Source organism: Aythya ferina (genome assembly GCF_964211825.1).
Source record: "Aythya ferina genome assembly, chromosome: 16".
Classification (NCBI taxonomy): Eukaryota; Metazoa; Chordata; class Aves; order Anseriformes; family Anatidae; genus Aythya; species Aythya ferina.
The window spans coordinates 3673296-3688897 of NC_140315.1; the positions used below are offsets into that span (position 1 = coordinate 3673296).

General features: G+C 49.3%; 1 protein-coding gene and 2 long non-coding RNA genes across 3 annotated transcripts; 2 read left to right on the plus strand and 1 right to left on the minus strand.

Moving 5' to 3' along the window:
• The first annotated feature begins 1198 nt into the window (after nucleotides 1–1198).
• On the plus strand, nucleotides 1199–5646 carry LOC311445635. The gene is made up of 4 exons (XR_014698554.1): nucleotides 1199–1480; nucleotides 1719–1836; nucleotides 2899–3042; nucleotides 3161–5646. It is a non-coding gene; the product is annotated as an uncharacterized lncRNA (long non-coding RNA).
• Nucleotides 5647–7782: 2136 nt separating this feature from the next.
• On the minus strand, nucleotides 7783–12654 carry LOC311445634. Its single transcript, XR_014698553.1, has 4 exons — nucleotides 12535–12654; nucleotides 11304–11439; nucleotides 8747–8831; nucleotides 7783–8059 (listed from the first exon to the last, which is right to left on the minus strand). It is a non-coding gene; the product is annotated as an uncharacterized lncRNA (long non-coding RNA).
• HRH3 (histamine receptor H3) lies at nucleotides 10665–15125 on the plus strand. The gene is made up of 3 exons (XM_084537927.1): nucleotides 10665–10908; nucleotides 11209–11375; nucleotides 12286–15125. Exons 1-3 carry the CDS (start codon nucleotides 10677–10679, stop codon nucleotides 13168–13170), a joined length of 1284 nt encoding a protein of 427 aa, XP_084394053.1. The 5' UTR covers nucleotides 10665–10676; the 3' UTR covers nucleotides 13171–15125.
• Nucleotides 15126–15602: the final 477 nt, after the last annotated feature.

Sequence of the window (15602 nt, forward strand, 5' to 3'; positions counted from 1 at the left end):
GGTTGCCCTAAATGGCCCCCCGTGTGCTTTCCCAATCACTTTTATTTCTTGCTCAACCCTGAGTTTCTAGGAGCTGCTGTTCAAAATACCCACGCTTTGCACAATTACTTGGGATATAAAACCCCATCGGTGTCTGCTGATGCTCAGAAAGGGCTGTGGCAGGCTGGGGAAATCACACATTTAACATCAACAGAAGTAAACAAATGAGCACTTTTTTAGACATGCAGGCTCAGACAGAATTGCTTTAAGCCAATGCCGTAACATTCTTAAATGCCAAACGTCACATGAAACCTTACCCAGAGCCACCTCCCTCTTGCTCACAGCCTGCTCGCAGACAAGTGGGACCCACGAAGCCTGGCTGTGGGCACTGCAAAGAGCATCAGCTGCGTGTGGTGCATTATTAACAAGAGGAATTATGAACTCTGTTCCAAAAAACTTCTCAGAGCCAACCCCAGTGCCTCTACACACGATTATTTGCAAAATTAGAGACTGTGATTTGAGTTGGACAATTCATCTTGTACCTGAATAAATGCAATTAATTTAGCACTGTGCTCTGCGTCCCCTCCCCTTTTCCATTGCACCACGGCGTGCTGTCAGACAATGCAGAAGGACAGCACGAAACAAAGAGAAGGGGAGAACAGCATCTGATAGTACAGGGAAGCCTTTCCTGCAAACCACCAAACTCACAGCGTAAATCAGAGCAAGACGAAGGGAATTAAATGAGAAAGATCAATGCGCGAGGACAGCTTGGTGGGACAGAAAGCTGTGGATGCTCGCATCTAGGGAGATGAAAACCCCAGCTCCTCGCCTTCTGGCAGAGCTTTACCCACCAGGGAAATACCAAAGGTGACCGGTGCCAGCCTGGTCCTGCTCCCTTCCCAGTGCCCGACCGTGCTCCTTCACCCAGCCCAGTGCCCTCGCCCCAGCTGCGGCTCTGCACCTCATTCCAAGCTTTGTTGTTGTCCTCTGTTTTCTAAGCAAATTATCAAGGAATCCTTTGCTCACCTCGCACCACTACAGCCTTCATTAGCTACTTCCACATGGAAAAATTGCACATCGTTGTCTTCTGTCTGCTTGCCACAAATCTTCAGGCTCACAGGTGTCTCATATGCCCTGGAAAGAAGAGCAAGAGAGACAGGTGGGGAATTATTTCTCGCTTCCCATCCCCTGCTAACAGGCAATGTTTCACAGCCTCAACTCAACTGAGACGTGTGGGAAGTGACAGAGCCAGCAGAATTTCTGTGGCTGTCGGTCTTGAGATAATCAGGCACGGGGCATTCAGGCAGGCTTAAAGGAGACCTGGCTCCCAGAATCCCCAAATTTTGGCTCATGTAGCGCAGGAAAATTGCTGATTGACCATCATCCCTTGGAGGCACAGGGATCAGATCTGCAGCCTGTGCATTACGGGGCACGCTGAGACAGAAAACGACAAGGGGGTAATGGCAGAGGTGCTCCAGGTGGAAGACCGGGCTCCCCCGCAGTGAGTTTTCATACCCGTTGTGTGACTCAGTACCTTCCCTCACACAGGAGGCGTCTAACATTGTCTCTTGTCCTTGGCTTCTCCCAGCACACCACATCCTACTTCCAGTGCAGCTGCACCCCTGCCTGGGGGGTCAGCACTGCAGGACCTGATTTCTTACTGCAGAGGGGAGGACTTTCAGTTTTCTTTTTTTTTTTTTTTTTTTTCTTTTTTTTTTTTTCCCCATTGTTTCTTCCAGGACATTCTGAACTTGGAGAAATCACCATGCCTGTTGCGTTCAGCAGCAGCTGTGTAACATTTGAATCTCCGGAGACAGCTTAGCTGAGTGGTTTCACAAGAAGAGTGCCATAACTGCGGTAAGGAAAATGAGAATCTTGTTATTTACAGCAGCAGCAAATTCCCTGTCTTTACAGGGGAGCAAGGGTAGCACAACAGGCCAGAAACCTCGGCAAACACCAGGCTGGCTGCTGAAGTGGCTTTTGTTGCTAAAATGCTATTCATTGCAAGCTAATCCAATAAACAGTTCTGCTCAGGGTTCCAGCTCTTCTCTGGACCCAGGGGAGCTCTGGTTTCTTTGTCCTCTCCTATTTTTCTGCACCAGTCTGACTCCAAATTACTGGCTTGTCTGGAGGCCAGAGCAGCCCAGGAACGTGTATTTGTGCTTGGAAGGGGAATGACAGCCAAGAGCAGCACAGGCACAAACATCCTGGGTGTTGTTGCTGCTTCGCCTGCAGTGAGCTGATGCTTCCTAAATGCTTTACCTTCCTCCTGTCGCCGTATCCCTTTTAATCCCTCTTTGCCGTGCTTTTGTAGTCGGGTGCCTGACATACTCTCTATTAGTCTCTGCTGGCTTATAACAAACATCAAAAGAAAGCCTGAAAAGACGAGGAATCAGAGATCAGAACCTAGAGCAACAGCTAATAGAAGAGAATACATTAGGCACACTGAGGCTCAGTATGAACTACATTTTCTATCTACCTTTGTTAGACAGATCTAAGTGCAGGCTTGACATCGACGTGAGCAGTCAGAGATGTGGCTGAGAAAAAGGTTTTTTATTAGAAATGCCAGGAGTCAGGGAAAGTCCTTGCACAGATGAAATTCTTTCTCAATTACACTCATCTGGAGACCAGTGAGGCATAGTTCAGGCTGCAGGAGGAAATGGGCAGGTGGAGGAAGCAGCATCCTTCTGCTGGCAAACTTTAACTGAGGAGCTGAGCAGGATCTGGCTTGTTCAAACAGCAAAAAAGGAGGGCAGAGGAGCCAAGGGTGACCGTGACTCACAGGGGGTGGGACAGGGAATCCAGCAAAGCAGATGAGGGCTAAAAGGACAGGCAGGAAGGGTATCTTCCTTTGAAGGAAGTGCATTTTGAGAAGTGACCACAAAGCTGTTGGATTTAATTGTGCAATGCCTTTCACAGATTGCCCTTGAAAGTACTTTTAGGAGCACAGCCACTTAAAATTCCTGCAGACCTGCTACAAGTGGCAACAGCTGTGTCTCCAGTGACGTTGGTCTGCCCCTCACCCTCAGGAGATGGATGTGGGGGCGAGCCCAGGGTGAGCAGGTGAGCCTTCTGATGAAGGTGCTGATCACACCCCGTGACTGCACAGAGATGTTTCAGACACTGGGTGCAAAAGCAGCTTCAGTCCAGCCAAGCTGATTCTGCACTTGCATCTCCCCAGCATCTCCTTCCTGTCCTCCCAGGCAGCAGAGCAGAGGTTTTGATACCCTGTCCTCCCCTCTCGGGGCAACCTGCACACTTCAGACAAGGTCTCCAGCCACCACGGAGGTCACTGGTGACGAGACAGCAGCCTCCTGCAGTCAGACCCCTCAAAACAGCCTCTACCGAGGAAGGGGTGGCCTAAATCCAACGTCACCTTTGCTCTCTTTCCTTTTGGCTCTGGGGGACCCATGCACCAAGCTCAGGGCTCAGTGTGTGCAGTGTCAGATCATTTTCAGGGGCTGCTTGCAAACAGGAGACTTTTCTGCTTCTCATGGCTGGTTCAGATGAAGAGTCCCCTACCCCAGGATGTGTAGCCCAACCCAGAACAGCAAGGACAGCTCTGGGTGCAATAGTGCCTTCACCCTCGCACGGAGAGGGGTTCTGGTGAATGAGAGCTCTCTCCATAGGACCTGGACAGATTCTGCTTGAACATTTCACAGAGGGTGCTGGGGAGTTGGAGAACAGCAACAAGCTTCAGTCCCTGTTGGCCAGACACTGTCCAGCAGCCTGGAGACAACAGACTTCATTATCACGGGCCTTGCAGAAGTCAAATGGTCAAAGAAAGCAGAGTTAAAGCTAGTCAGACTTCTGATTTTTCTGATCTTAGCAACAAAGGCCTTGTCTGCCTTCTGCTGTACAGAACTACCTCTACTTCTGTGCTGCATTTCTTCTACAGCTGAGTATGTTTGTGAAATAAATACCAGACTGCAAATCCAAACCTCAAATTGCAGAAAAGCTCTTCAAGTATTGTACCCGAAGGGCCTTTCAGTTTGCAAGACACTGAGCACCTGACGGAGGATTTGGGGACAGCTTCTGCTTTCAGTGACACCAGTGCTACTTAGAAGGAACTCCCTTGGTTCAATCAAGTCACGCAGAAGTGAGAGCAAAATCGCCTCTACTTGTCTGCTTGGAAAGCATCTGGAGGAAAGAGAGCTTTGCTTTTCTCCCCATTGCCCACAGTGAATAAATATGGTTGCATCTTTGTAAGAGAGAAGAGAATTGGGCCCACATGAAGTGGCGATAATGAATTAAACTGAATTAAACTTTGGTACATATTAGAGAGATGTTAGTTACTATATAAAGTAATATAATTAATTAGCCCAGGAAATCTGTTAAATATTATATGAGGTTACCAATGGGTTTCCTGCCTCTGGGCCCCACAGACCAGCAGGAAGCGAGGGAGTTGACATTTGCAGATCTTCTCCCATAAGAACCTCATGGCAGCTTGGAAGAAAATCGTGGGCTCCATAAGTGTTATTAAACTCTACCCCTCTAATTGCTTAATGTCATTTAGTTTTATAAAGTTTGATCAAGCGTTAAGAAGCAGACTGCTCTGCAGCTTGCACCAGCCAAAGTCCAGAGGAGCCCAGCTGGTTTCTCTACAGCTGCTCCAAGAACAACACTGGCTGCAACAAGAAATTGTTCAAATGCTCCCAATTAGCTCCTAACCAACCCTACTTACCACCACTAAGAGCATTAGGAATGAAGCCCAGCCCTGCTTTTTTTAAAGCATCTCCTGATGGAGTACCAAATCTAAGTGATATTTTTCCAGCAGAACTCTAATGTTTACTCCTCCACGTGGCAAAATGCTTCCAGCGGCGTTGGTTACAGCTGTATGTGGATCTCATGTCTTGTTACTCAGATCCTGCTGCCTCTCTCTGCAAACATCTATTGGCCGTAACAGCTGATGCCAGCTCAGTCCAAGCTGACAGATGCAGAATGACTTTTGGTTTTATTCCCCTTGTGCTCTGAAATTTTCATTTCAAAATGCAATATCGAATTGGCCCTGACAAGAACCAGGTGTTAATTCTGATCAGACAGTTACTTCATTACTATCCGTATTACTCATCCTGCTCTACTGCCTTTTCCTCTCCCAGAGTAGCTAAACTCAGCATCTTCCTGCTCATAGAAGTGCAGTTGGTTTCCACAAAATATGACTTTCTTTGGTGACAAGGTGATTTGTAATTTTAGGGAGTTAGTTCCCACGAAGACACCAACAGTCACTGATGTTAGGAACAGGTCCAAGTACCAAACATCCCCCTGTGCTAAAAGATCCGGTTGTTTTTGTACACTTTGGGAGTTTGGGTTGGCAGGTTAGAGTTAGAGGTGGGGGTGGAGAGAAAGAAAAATGGAGAAAGAGAAAAGAAGGAAGGAGAAAAGAAAAAAGTATAGGGCTTGTTGAACACTGATGGACCACAGCCTGCCCAGGCTGGAGGCAAATCCTCTCCAGTGTTTGGGGTCTCTTCAGGTGCTGCTGGCTTTGTGCTGTATGGCTCTCAGTGCTGTACCACTTTGAAAGGAGAGATACTAGCACTGTCCCTGCCTCTTTGAAAGCTGAGTTCACAAGTGCATCTTCTCATTTTTGAGAACTATTCCCATCATCGTTCTCTATATCCAACGTGAAACTTGCTCAATTAAGTCCCTTGCAACACAACAAGGCAAAGACCTCCTGCCACCAGCAGAAGTTGTTTTGACATCCGGCTCAGCAGCAGGATGAAGCACGCCCAGGAGCTGATTTCATGACGTCCCATCCAGGTTTGGATTGCCATGCTGTTTTTCAGCCCTAATAGCTCTCCAACTTTGACAGACAAGCTGTTGTTTTTATTTTATATATCAAAGAGTAGCATCTCGCTGGAAAGGCATCTCTAGCATTGGAAATGCTCCCCTGGCATTTTCTCTACCTTATCATCTTATCCTAGCTATAAAAAATTCATCTTTGGGTTTGGCTTCCCTGTTTGTGCAGTGGCTCGGTGGTCTGGCAAAGCAGGAGCTCAAGGCCTCCTCTGGAGATTTCATCCTTAGCTGCGCCGAGTTCTTTTCTCCGCCACACTGCCCTTACCCTCACCCACGTGTGCTGGTAACTTCTGAGAGGATCTCAAAAAAGGGAATTTTCCAAACTGAGTAAACATTTCCTATGACGAAAAGCAGAACAAAAAGAAATAAAACAAAGGGATGGGTCCCATAGTGACAGATACTTGTGTGAATGCCAGAGCACTTTAAACCCTCATCAATAAAGACATGAACACAAAGAGGTTATTAAATCATCTCTTTCTTTAAAATTTGTTTCACAGACAAGCTGGCTCCACAGGGCAAAAATAAGCAATGGAAAAAACTACAATCATGCATAGCAAGAGCAGCATCTCTTCTGGAGGTTTGGGGCTTGCCCTGCCTCCAGCCCTGCACTTTCTCACTGCTCTGTAGAAGAGCAAACCGCTCAGTGTGAAAGTGCCAACTTGGTGAAAATGCAAAGATGGACATGCAGCAAGAGAAGGTGTCAAGAAAGCTCTTGTTTCGCCTTTAAATCTTCCTGTTGCTAATGTGTCTTCTGATTGCCATCTCTCTTGATTTCAGGACACAGCTGTCCTCACCGTGTAATGGCAATGATGCGTATCTAAGCCTGCACCAAAGTGCAAATGCCTCCATGGAAGGGTTGGAAGAGGCTGATCAACATCCAGGGGAAGTTACATCCATCCATGTGGATTATGGATAACCCCCTCATCGTCAGCACCTTATAAACCCGTTTTATTGTGTTTGTTCCAGGAGAGGTGGGAGCTTCCATCTCTCCCCTTCACAAAGAAGCGAGCGAGAGCAGCACGCAGACTCACACACACCTTTGCTCCTGCACAGCTGAGCTCGCACAAGGGTGGGATATTTTGCCCAAACACCTGTGCCCCACAACATTTACTGATGTCAAAGCGCCTTAGGATTCCTGAGCTGCAGCCAAGAGCGTTAGTGCAAGCACTGAATTATAGATGTGCCTGGAACAGAGGGGCAGGAAAATTTTGAACCTTTTCAGCCAGCTGCTGCCTGGTGGAGGCGGGGGCTGTTTGTTCGTAGAGCTTGGCTGCAGCCATCGCTATTGTTTTTGACTGGGATGCGTGTGACAACGATTCCAGGTCATGTATTCTCCGAGACAAACCACAGGGAGACTGTGTTTTTGTCTTAATGATTCAGGCATGATTATCACTTTGTCATTTGTAAAAGATCACAGGCTCTGAAGGTGGGAGATGTTGTCAATTACGTAGCCATATGTAATCAGCCGGCTATGGAGGAATATCCTCCCAGCTCCAGGTTTATTACATTGAAAAGCTTTCTGTGGGCCAAGAAGGTGCTGGTTTTAAGAAACTCTTTAATAGACTCTTCTAAAAAGACATTTCATGGAATAAAACTTAAGTGGATTAGATAAAAATACCAAAGCAAGCCAACGAAGTTATCTCATCACAGACATACTGACATGCCTCCCAGAGAGGGGAGAAATCCAATTCCTTGCATCTGGATTTCCTGGTTCATTAGAAAGATACAGAGCATCCAAGACAATCTAAGAACTGAATAAACATCTAACAGAGCATCAGCATCTCTACAACTCTTCTAAGAAGCTGAAAACAAATTTTGTAGTGCGGTGCTCCAAGTCCAATGTTTTGGCATATGTTGTCTTGAGATTTTCATGAATTGCAAATAAATGTATGAGGCAACCAGAAGAGAAAGTGACAGTGCCCCAAGACAAAACAGATGCATGTGTAATAGCTCAGATTTGGCATGGACTATAGCATATGCCTTGTAGACCAAGGAACACCTCAAGCGTTACAGGGAAAACATCATGGTTTAATAAAACCATGGGTTTTATTACACAAGTTATCGGGATTTAATAAAACTACGTGATGCTAAATTTGAGAAACAAGAATAATTAAACCTGGCCTGTAGAAGAAGGTGCTCCGCTGAGATGAGCAAATCCCAGCACTGTGTTTGGTGGTCAGAATAAGCAGCCCACATGGAGACTTCATTGATTTGTACAAGAGTTCTTGGGAAAGCAGAACTTCTCCATACTTCCTCTGTCCAGCTTGTAAATCTATGTGCAACTCTGCAATTCACAGGAGAAAACAAATATGAGATGTTTTTACAGAGGAAATGCATCTGTGCAAAGGAAACTCCAAATTGGTCCCTCTAGGACCTCCAAACTAAAATAACAAACAAGAGGAACAGAAGCCAGTGGCACTAAGCCATACGCATACAAAGCGTGTACAAACCACTTGGTGAGACCGAGCGATTGTCTGCAACCAGCACCAGCAGAGGCACTGGGCACCGGCAGCAGTCGGTGGTCCTGCGGCAATGCTGTGATGCGGCAACCCACAAATCCTGCAGTGCCCAGAATCCAGGACAGGGCCAACTCCAAAATTACATCCAAAGCTCCTTAAACATCAGGAGGCTGCAGAAGCTATTTGTCTCTCAGCCTGGAGGCTTCACAGAGACACTCCCAAGAACAACCATTTTCCAGGAGGGTTATTCACCCCTTCTTCACTCGCCGCTTGAATCTGAACTTGCAAGGGCAGACTTCTGCTTCTTTATAAAGCAGCCTTAAAAAAGTCATGTATAACCTCTGTCTTTTTTTAAAGGCATAGATCATCTGCAGAATTCACGTTCAAGCTAAATGCTTCTCAAACATCAAGTAGGGAAGGAAACAGAGAAGGGAGGAGAGCTCCCAGTCGCTTTGATCAGGAGTCTCCCAGGAGCGGAGCTGCCCAGCAGTGGCTCACCAGGAATTGCTTACCAGTGGCAGTGGGGCTGCCCCCGAGCTCTTCACCCCTTCCTGGGGGCTTCTAGGACTTGTCTGCTGGTGTAGCTGGAGCATGAGCCTGGGAAACATCAAATCACCTTAGCACCTTGGCTGCAAACTGTGGCTCCTCAACTGCCTCATCACACCCAGCTGAGATTCATGGACACCTTTAGGAGCTGGGTTCAGGGGGAAGCTCTGGGCTAGGAGCCACCTAGGGACTAAGTGGTGTACAAGCTGTGAGGCTCAGCGGGCTCCCAGCCCCAAAGAGGACCCCGAGGGGTGACTACAGGGTGATCAACACACCCCGTGTGGACATGCCTAAGCACTTGTGAACATTTATGGGATCTCCACGTGATGTATGTAACGCCTAGGCCAGGTCAGCACGTTAGCCATCGTACCGCCTGCTTGCATGGCCTTACGTGATCTGCTCTAACTGGCGCTCCTCGGCTGGCTGACGCCTTTGCTTCATCACCAGAACAGCACGTCTCCTGAGGGCAGTAGACAGATAGTTGTCCTGCTGCTGAAGCAAAAGAGAAATATCTCAAGCAGCAAAACTATAGTCTGCTCAGCTCTCTCATCCCTTATTTATCTGACCTGCCAGGCAAATTAGTCTGGATAAACAGTAATTGAGAATCGTCCACATTACGTTTTACAAATCACTTTGTGAATTACCTTAGGTACAAAGCACGATTCCTGCTTTCTGTTCAGATGGCGAAAACTCTGAATAATGAGTGACAGCTAACAAACGGCAAACAGCTCCTAGTGATCGCGCTGCAGCATGCACACAATCATTCGGCATTTGTAAACATTTTAATGAACACTAATGATTGTCTGAAGAGCTGGAGATTACAAATAACACGAGATCCCAAACAGCCACAGAATAAAAGCGGTGTGGTGCCTCATTACGACATCCCCCCTCCCCCCAAAAAAGAAAACCTAACTAAATGCGATTCTCTGTCCCATCTGAGGCAACACACACACAGCTTGGAGCCTCCACGCAATGTTGGGTGCCGCCAGCTGGGAGCTGAGCTGGGAAAGGGGAAGGGAAAGGGAAAGGGAAAGGGGAAGGGGAAAGGGAAGGGGAAGGTGCAGGACGCGGCTGGGGTCCCTCGGGGGCGCCCTGCTGCGAGGTGCCCTCGCCCCCAGCCCCGCGGGGCTGACAAGAGCCCCTCGGCCGCCCCCCAGCAGGGCCGGGTGGGTTGAAGGGGAGCTCTGCGACAGCTCCTGATGGGAAAACGGCTCCGGGAGGAACCTGGAGGCGACAAACCTCCCCGCGAGGCAGCCTCGTGCGCGGTTCTGGGTTCCCAGAATTTTGTTGCTTCGCTTTAATGTTTGATCTCTGTTCTTCAGAGGCGTTCACGAAGTTGAACGTCCGACTTCCCCAGAAGAGAAGCAGCTTGGTCGGGGCCCCGGCCCTGCCCCACGCCGCCCCGTGCGCTCCGGGCCCCGGGTGCCGGCGGCAGGAGCCGCATCCCGCGGCACCAGACCCGAGTTACTCCCAAAAACCCAACACGTGCGGTCTGGAGGGGGGGCAAAAGCATCGCCCCCTGCCCCGGTGCTTGAGGGCGGCTGGCTGGGTGCTAATTAAAGGACAAACGAAGCCTTTAACGCCTCTCCCCGCAGCCCCGGGGACCCGAGGCAGGCACCGGGAGCGCTCCCCACGGCCGCTGCTGCCTCCGGGGGCGCTTCGGGGAGGCGCTGACACGGCCCGGGGGGGCTCGGGGGAGCGCAGGGATGCTCGGGGATGGGGGGGCGCGCAAGATGCGACCGGCTTTGGGGGGGAAGGGGAGGTCCGGGCTCCCCCCGGGGGGGCCGGGGTTCGGTACCGGGGGGGCGGGGAGGCGGGGCCGGGCCGGGCCGGGCCGGGGAGGGGCGGCGGCGGCGGCAGCCCCGCGGCTGCGGCTGGGTGCGGAGCGGCGGGGCCATGGAGAGCGGCGGGGCCCTGGGGGGCGGCGGGGCAATGAACGGCTCCGCCGCCGCCTCCGGGCGCTTCGCCCCCGGCGGTACGGCGGCGCTGGGAGCGCTCATGGCGCTGCTGATCGCTGTCACCGTGGCCGGTAACGCGCTGGTGATGCTGGCCTTCGTGGCGGACTCCAGCCTGCGAACCCAGAATAACTTCTTCCTGCTCAACCTGGCCATCTCGGATTTCCTAGTGGGTAAAGTGCCGCCCCGCCGCGCCGCGCCTGGCTGCAACTTGGGGACGGGACGGGACGGGACGGGACGGGACGGGACGGGCAGGCACCCGGGCTCCATCCCAGCCAGCACCCCCGGGGCTCCCCGCTTCTCCCCCCGGCCCCCCTCCGCACCCCGGGCTCCCCCCCTGCAGCCCCGGGGAGAGCAGAGCCGGCAGCGGCCGCGCTCCGGCCCCGGGGCTCTTGCGAGGTCGCCCCCGGCCCCCGTGGCCTCCCCCACGCAGTGCCCCCAGTTTCGGTGTAAATGGCCCCCTCCGGTTGCAGGTGCCTTCTGCATTCCCCTGTACGTGCCCTATGTGCTGACGGGGAGATGGATCTTCGGGAGAAGCCTCTGCAAACTCTGGCTGGTGGTTGATTACCTGCTCTGCACCTCCTCGGTCTTCAACATCGTGCTGATCAGCTATGACAGATTCCTCTCGGTGACAAGAGCGGTGAGTCCTGGCATGGCAGCTGAGAGGGGAATAACTCTGCCCCTGCTTTATCCTCCCAGATTCGCTGCAATAATTAAAAGCTTTTTTAATCCTTCAGGAACTATGCATCTTTTAGCCCGGTGATGGAAAGCAATAATTATCCACAAGTACATAATTCAGTTGTGGCCTCAGATTATTATTTCTGGCATAATTAAATCGTTTAAGGTTCAGACCGCATTGTGCAGGTGTTCCCTTCTCAGATAACAGGACAGTGTACAAAGTGAGTCAGCAAGGTAAGCAAACCTATTGCTAACTTCCAGGGGCTTGTTATCTCCAGGACAAAGAAGCAGATCGCAGTTGGACTCTCAGCTTCTCCCTGGCCACCAAAGCCGAGGAGGTTTCAGTACCAACTTCAGCAGGGCACTTCTTAGAGGTCGTTGGGCATGGGGAGATGAAAATGCTCAGCCTTTTGCAGGAAGAAATGAGCAGCTCACAGGCTGCTTGTTTTTTTCCATGACTCCAAGTACGAAGCGGATTAGCTACAAGGAGCCTGGGTTCAGAGACCCAGAGCTAAACGCCTGCCTAGCCCAGAGTTTGAGGCATGCCTCTCCCTGGGAGTTGCAGGGTGTAGCTAGGGACAACTCATGCAAGTGGCTGGGAGCAGCAGCCTGCTGGGCTCAAACCAAGTCAGTACATTTCCACTGAGCAGAAGCCACGTCTGTTTTCGGAGCTGCAAGACGAGGGTTCTAAGTCTTCCCTGCAGGAGTGTGATTTATCTAGCAATTGCTCCCGTTGCCTATGGCATATGAATTTGTTACACTGCTGGGAGATTGCCTAGCAACTTTACCAGAAACGCTAACAGTTCGTTTGTGAAGAGCCTCAACCAGTTGGTGTCTGTGGCCATCCTTAAGGAAAGGTTTCCCCACTGCAGGTCGCCTACAGAGCCCAGCAAGGCAACACCAAGCGAGCGGTGCTGAAGATGGTGATGGTGTGGGTGTTAGCCTTCCTGCTTTACGGACCTGCCATCATCAGCTGGGAGTATATCTCGGGCCAGAGCATCATACCCACCGGGGAATGCTACGCTGAATTTTTCTACAACTGGTATTTTCTCATGACAGCCTCCACGCTGGAGTTTTTCACCCCTTTCATCAGCGTAATGTTTTTCAACCTGAGCATTTACCTGAACATACAGAAGCGCACCAAATTACGCCTGGATGTTTTCCATGAAGTGCACAACCAATCCTTCACTGAAGAGATGGAAATGAGCCCAGAAGCCAAGCTTTCTTTGAAATGCTGTAAGTGGGAGCAGAAGGAGCCCGCTGAAACCCTCAACCTCTCTAACAGCAAAGCACAAGCAGTAGCCTCCACTGCCAGCCTTGGTGCAAAAGACCTGCAGACGCCCAGCTCAGGGAGCTCTGAGAAACCCAAGTGTTGCCACAAAAAGAGCTGTAAAAATTCAGCGTGCACTCTGTCCTTAGAGAAGCGGATGAAGATAGTTTCCCAGAGCATGACTCAACGCTTCAGGCTCTCTAGAGACAAGAGAGTGGCCAAATCACTGGCAATCATTGTGGGCATTTTTGGAATTTGCTGGGCACCATACACCCTCCTCATGATTATCCGTGCCGGCTGCCATGGCCACTGCATCTCTGATTACTGGTATGAGACTTCCTTCTGGCTGCTGTGGATCAACTCAGCTGTCAACCCTGTCCTATACCCTCTCTGTCACTACAGCTTCAGAAGAGCTTTTATTAAACTCCTCTGCCCAAAGAAGCTAAAGATCCAACCTCACGATCCTCTCCAGAACTGCTGGAAGTAAAGCTAGCCCTGTGTGCGGATGAGAAAAGCCTTCTGTAGCACAGGTTTTTATGAAAGAACAGTACTGTAGCTTGCTTCCTTGGAAGAAGCTGGGGCCACTGGTCTGGCACACATGAGGAAGGCAGCAGTGAGATCACTGTTAAATAACTCTAGTTCATCACCAACAGAAACAAACGGAATAGAAGGGTAAGGTGGTTGTTTTTTTTATTATTTTTTTTACATTAATCACGGACAGTGAAATAAATCTGTGTCCTGCACCTGCACAAAAGAGCACAGAAGAGCTCTGCTGCCACCTAGTCAGCCTGCGTGGCAACAACGTTTTGTTAAAATAAGTAACCTGAGACCACTGGACTAAACTACAGTTTACACTTAGGATATTACATGATTATACGGAAATAAAAGAATGGACCTCAGAAAGAAAACCACCTCATTTATCATTGCTACTACAGCAGCTTCAGCCATAAGCTGGGTCCCCACTGCACGTGGTGCTGCAATAGATGTCCCTTCCACTCCCCGAGAAGGGGCAAATCTCTGCCACGAAGAGCATACAGATGGACTTAGGGGCACCAGGTATCCTGAAACATTCTGTTGGCATTCCCTGCTTCAAAACGGATCTGATTCCCTTTGCGTCCAGCCACACACCAGCCCTTACTCCCACGATACATGGGTGCGCTTCTCTCCTGCCCTTCGCCAAAGCTTCCTGTCTCTTCCTCCATTGCAAAGCTTCCTCTCCTCTCTCAGCAGCTCTCCTTCCTCAGGCACTGCCCTGTGTCCTGCAGCAGCTGTCTGCCTTCTCCCCTTTTGACTGTCAGCTGCTGGACCGGCTGTGCCGTGCACCACGTGGATCAGCAGCACAGCACCACCAGATGAGCAGCATCCAGCCCAAGGGCGTGCAGCAGGAGCAACAAGCACAGTCACTGGCCCTGCAGGATGGTGGGAACCCTGACAGCCTCGAAGAACAGGGCTGCTGTGCATACATGAAAGGCGTCAGCAGGGTTTCAGCTTCTCCACGGGCTCTCCCTCAGACCTTCCTAAGTCTCATCTGCAGGACCTCATATTTACTCTTCCAGCAATGCGTTACCAATGACAAGTACTGGGAGAAGTGAAGTTTGCATTCCATTTTTTAAGGTAGTTTCAGACCTCCTAACTTCAGCAAGCTCTCCAGAACTCTCACATGCTTTCTTTTAAAGCACATTATTTTGAACAGAGACCCTGGTCAAGCTGTTCCAAGCAACATAAATATCTTTTTACTATTATTTATTTTTAAAGCAGTCAACTAATTCCACAGATAAAGCACCAGATTCAAGAGACCAGGGATCTATCCTCAGTCTTAACAGGAGATCTGGGGCATTTTATCTCTGCTTCCCATCTCACACTTTATCATGCTTGCCCATGCAGTCTATAACCTCTTTGGGAACAGAGCCAGAATGACCATAAAGTGAAAGACTAACTCTCAATCTCTGCTGGCATCGTTCAGTGCTATAGTAATACGAATACGTAATTAGTTGCCATGGCAAACTCTCATATTTAACAGTATTGTACAAGGAAGCTCAGAATTGTAAGTCTGAAAACTACATTTACAAATGGAAACCCAAATGCCGTAAAGTAGAACCCAAAAGCTTCTGATGTTGTGATTGCCCATTACACTTGGCTACTGCGAGCAAACTGTTTCTTGGCTGTTGCTAGGAATAAAATAAATCACTACTCAACTTTTTTCCAGTGACATTTGCTGAGTAGATCAATATTGTTGTCTGAAGTCAGGTTTTAAATGAAGTCTTGTTTTGTATATATAGCTCAGTCTTGTGACATGTTCAGTCAGACCATTATGTATGAATTCAAATATATGCTTTGAAGTAAGTGTGCTAAGAACTGCCAGTATGCACAGTTGAGCCTGCTTGTACCTTTCCTTGTGTCTGCTACCTTCTGAGAACCCCAATAAAGTATTTTTCTACAAAACTTGCCGAATATTGTATGGTAACCAGAGCGTTGCTGGAAACAACGAAAACCAACTGAAAGTAAAACCTCTTTGGGTTTGTCTGAGAAGACAATTAAAGCCTATACAATTTACTTTAATAATAATAGTAGAAAAAAGCTCCTCAAACAGCTGCATTTCGCTTACCAATGATTAGTAGGTTCTTGATGGCACACACAGTTGGTGGTGAGCGCATAGCACTTAATTCTTTCCAATTCTAGTTCTTTTCCAGAGCACATTACACGAAACTTAGATCTGAAAACATTACATTAACCTTCTCTCTTCCTGTGACTCATGAAATCCACTAGTCTGCCTAAAAACAGACAAAGTCAGAACGTGAACAAGAGACTAGTTTCCAGCTGTGTTTGTCTTCATTTGTTCACAAAGAGAGGACTACTATATTGTTCAGTCTGATAAAAGTTACATTACTTTAAATTACACCTAAAGAAAAGGAAGGAGGA